This window comes from Austrofundulus limnaeus, unplaced genomic scaffold, assembly GCF_001266775.1.
Source record: "Austrofundulus limnaeus strain Quisiro unplaced genomic scaffold, Austrofundulus_limnaeus-1.0 Scaffold130, whole genome shotgun sequence".
Lineage (NCBI taxonomy): Eukaryota > Metazoa > Chordata > Actinopteri > Cyprinodontiformes > Rivulidae > Austrofundulus > Austrofundulus limnaeus.
The window spans coordinates 325,812-329,459 of record NW_013952532.1 but is presented as its reverse complement, the minus strand read 5'-3'; the positions used below and the strand labels follow the sequence as shown (position 1 = coordinate 329,459).

The 3,648-nt window shown below is 40.2% G+C and overlaps 1 protein-coding gene across 1 annotated transcript in view; it reads left to right on the top strand.

The window, feature by feature from the left end:
* cacna1ib (calcium voltage-gated channel subunit alpha1 Ib) overlaps nucleotides 1-3,648 on the top strand; it is a gene marked incomplete in the record, with an annotated part of 260,271 nt that overhangs the window by 171,287 nt on the left and 85,336 nt on the right. The window contains 2 exon segments of the mRNA XM_014015501.1: nucleotides 712-1,048; nucleotides 1,125-1,531. Of these exon segments, the coding sequence (XP_013870955.1) occupies nucleotides 712-1,048; nucleotides 1,125-1,531 (744 nt within the window).

The following is a 3,648-nucleotide window of genomic DNA, read 5'->3' as shown; positions in this document are numbered from 1 at the left end:
AATGTGATTAGAACAGCTTTATTGTTTCGGAGATTAGAGTACATTCTGCATTGTCATTCACTGGTCCTCACTCATATAGTAAGGTGACTCTGGTGCAAACACTAAAAAAAGAAAATGACACACACAAAGAAAAAAAATCTATCTGTATTTCAGTAGCTCCCACAGAGTGTGAAGATAAATATTTGATGACACCAGTGGAGGTACTAAATGGGTGCTGGGACCAACTGTCCCATATTCTGTCCACATGTCTTTGTATAAACTGACACAAAATGCAACCATCATGCCCTGCTTTGAATGGTTGAAGTACAGTTTTACTCCCTAAACCGTCAGTTTGCATACTAACTTGCATTCACTGTTTAGTATTCAATGACCTCAATTGTTTAATTTCTTTTTTTTCCATCTCTTCAAATTAATCCAAATCACCTGATGTACAGTATTTTGCAGAATGTCAGCCACATCAACCCACATCAAACAAACAAGATTTCAACAACACAGTATAACATATTGAATAAAATATATACTTATACTTRTTATACTTGTTTGGTTTGTTTTATGGATCAACATGCACAACAAATTCCCATTTGGCACAGTTGATAGACTTTTAAGCTTGCATTTTTTGTGTAACAACTGGAAACGTAAAAGAAAATATTCTCCAACACATTTTAACATCTATTTATTCATTGACTTAATATCAACCATTTGTCCTCTCAGGTTGGTTCGTTCTTCATGATCAATCTGTGCCTTGTGGTCATCGCAACCCAGTTCTCAGAGACTAAGCAGCGGGAGCATCAGCTGATGCAGGAGCAGCGGGCTCAGTGTTCTTCCTCCTCCACGCTTGCCAGTGAACCGGGGGATTGCTATGAAGAGCTCTTCCAACTGGTGTGCCACTTCCTCCGCAAAGCCMGGAGACAAACTGTTGCCCTTTTTTACACCCTGCGGGGGAAACCTCGTGGTTTCCGTGGTGTTGGGAGAGGAAGAGGAGGAAGGGAAGCGAAGGAGAGGAAGGCCAATGGACGGGGAGGGCATGAGAGACGACTGATAAGACCTGGTAAGCAGATGTAAATATATTTTTAAAACGGTTGGATTTGAGTCAGCGTTTATTTCTTTGATTCCTTTATTGGCAGGTCCTCCTTGTCCTCATCATAACAAATYAGATTACAACTCTACTGCTGAGCCRATGGCACTCACTGCCACCTCTGCCACAGACGGCTGCCCTCAGTGTGCTTCAGCACTGGCACTCAGAGATGGCCTGGGACCTGCGTGCAATGTAGCTTCTGATAAAACTGAAGAGGAGGGCATGGAGGAAACAGACGGGGACGAAAAGAAGTCTGGCAGTAAAAAAAAGGGCAAGAAAGGCCAGAAAAGTGCTGCGAACCATGCTGACTGTAGTCCTCRGAAACAATGTCAGAGATTATGGAGCCAGATGAGGAAGAAGCTGTGGGGCATTGTAGAAAGCAAGTACTTCAACAGAGGCATCATGATTGCCATTTTGATCAATACCATAAGCATGGGCATTGAACACCACGACCAGGTATGTATCTTTTAAATTTAACCATTTAGTCTCATAAATTGAGCAACATACTAACAGCAACCTAATCTTAAAAGGGACATACTGTATCATGTAAAATCCCCTTTTTTAACCATTAAATGCATTTTGTTATGTACTTGGAACTTCTAGGAGTTCAACAAAACTGAGTTTAATCTCTTCTGGTGCTGAGTGAAAATTATATTCTGTTTGGGTCATAATTCCCAACCCTATCAAGTTTCTCTATTCTCTATTACATTTTTTAACTATTACATCACAGACTGAACTCCTAAATAAGSTTTCTTACTCACCAACTACAATTGTTCATCTTTATTCTCCTCTCGCTCTGGGTCAGACTCTGACTCCATTATGTAAGTCTGGATGAACAAATCTTACATTGTTGACATATTTTAAACTAATTTGTAAATAAAAAGTTTTTGCGCTGCATTGTAGTCTGCTATCAAACTACAATGGACCACTCTGGAAGCTGGAGAAGATAGAACTTTATAGAACTTAATTGATCCCACAGTGGGGAAATTTGAACATTACAGCATCTCAAAACAGTGGAGTTGCAGTAATGGGCTGCCTGCCGTGGCGCCATCTTAGAAACAAAGAAAAACTGAAAAACACAAGGGAAGGGAAGATGAGGAAAAAAGCAAAAACATCTTATTATATCAACACTGTGACACACTATGGTGTTTATGAAAAAAAMCTCTTTGTAGAGCAAGTTTATTTGCCAGAGRAGTAAGTGAGTTYAGGGGRCCCCGAAGAATCCAGTCCCCCAAATCCAGTGCAGCCATAGTTCAGAAATATTGATGGAACTGTTCATTCTGTGCAGCTTTCAGCCTGCTCTGGAAAACAGATTAGATGGGTGAGAGGAGGGGTGGAAGGTGTGGGCTTGAGCCTTGTCAACATATCCAGCCAGGAAGAATTTAGTCAACAGATCCAAGGCCGTTGTCAGGGGGATCCAGATTCTGTAATCAGTTGTTTTGGGAACAGAAGAGACAGGCAGACGATAACAATTTTCCATCTGCTTTAGTGTTTCTGCTGGTGCATCTCAAGGTGGCGATTCCAATCAGGAGAAGGTGTGGACAAATTCCGCCGAGCCAAATCTAACAGYTTCCTCCAAGATCAATTCCATCTRGCCAGCAAAGTCCAGKGACCACAGCCGGCCCGTGACCCTCAATAGAACTGCTTGCAGASCGAGTCCAGCTYGCTCAAGGCACAATRTCCGAGTGCTGATAGAATTCGGCCATCTATCAAATTGGTCAGTCAGCGAGGAGATGAACAGCCACCGATGCTGATTTGTAGAACACCAGGAGACCACCAAGCCAATCTGCAGAATCCAGTGGTCGGAGTCCAGATATGTATATATATATCCAGAACAGAGAAGAACAGAGGTCCCACCTTTGACATGTCCTCCCATGGAAGAAGAAAAAACTGTTCCAAATTTTTTTTGAGAGACCAGCTAACCAAATCCATAAAAATAAAAATATCCATAGTTTCTAGTTTCAGATGAAAATGTAGAGAAGGCTCCAAGCAGCAAAGCAGGGAAAGATAGGGAAGGGCAGGAGAGAAGGAAAAAAAGAAGCGTCTTACTCCTCCGAGAGCAGAAACAAACAAACTAACAAAAAAAAGGGCGGGGTGGGAAGTGCCTGATCTGAGACACAAAAAAAGGGAAAATTAGGGCTTCTTGAGTTACAATAAGGAAAAATTTACACCAAAACATTTATATAGACCCCAACTAAAATTTAAATGTGAAAAGGAAGGGTTTAAGAAGCATTATATGTCTCCTTTAAAGCTGTCAGATCCAGTCATATTTTTTAAAATAATTTGTCAAAATGTGCTGGATTTGCGGACTAATAATGTCCAATCTATGAATCTCAGTAAATTATTATWACTATTGCTATTTTCAAAATAGTCATTGTAATATACAGTGTGATCTAATTAAATACAGTATCATTTCCTCTTTAGGAATAATGTAATGAGTGTCAATCCCAAAATGACCATCACATTGGATTGATGCTAGTGCGATGAGATCAATACTTTAGTTTATACATTATTTTTACTACTGACTTTATTTTTCACAAATAAAGTGAAAAATGAAGTAACTAAGAGTCATA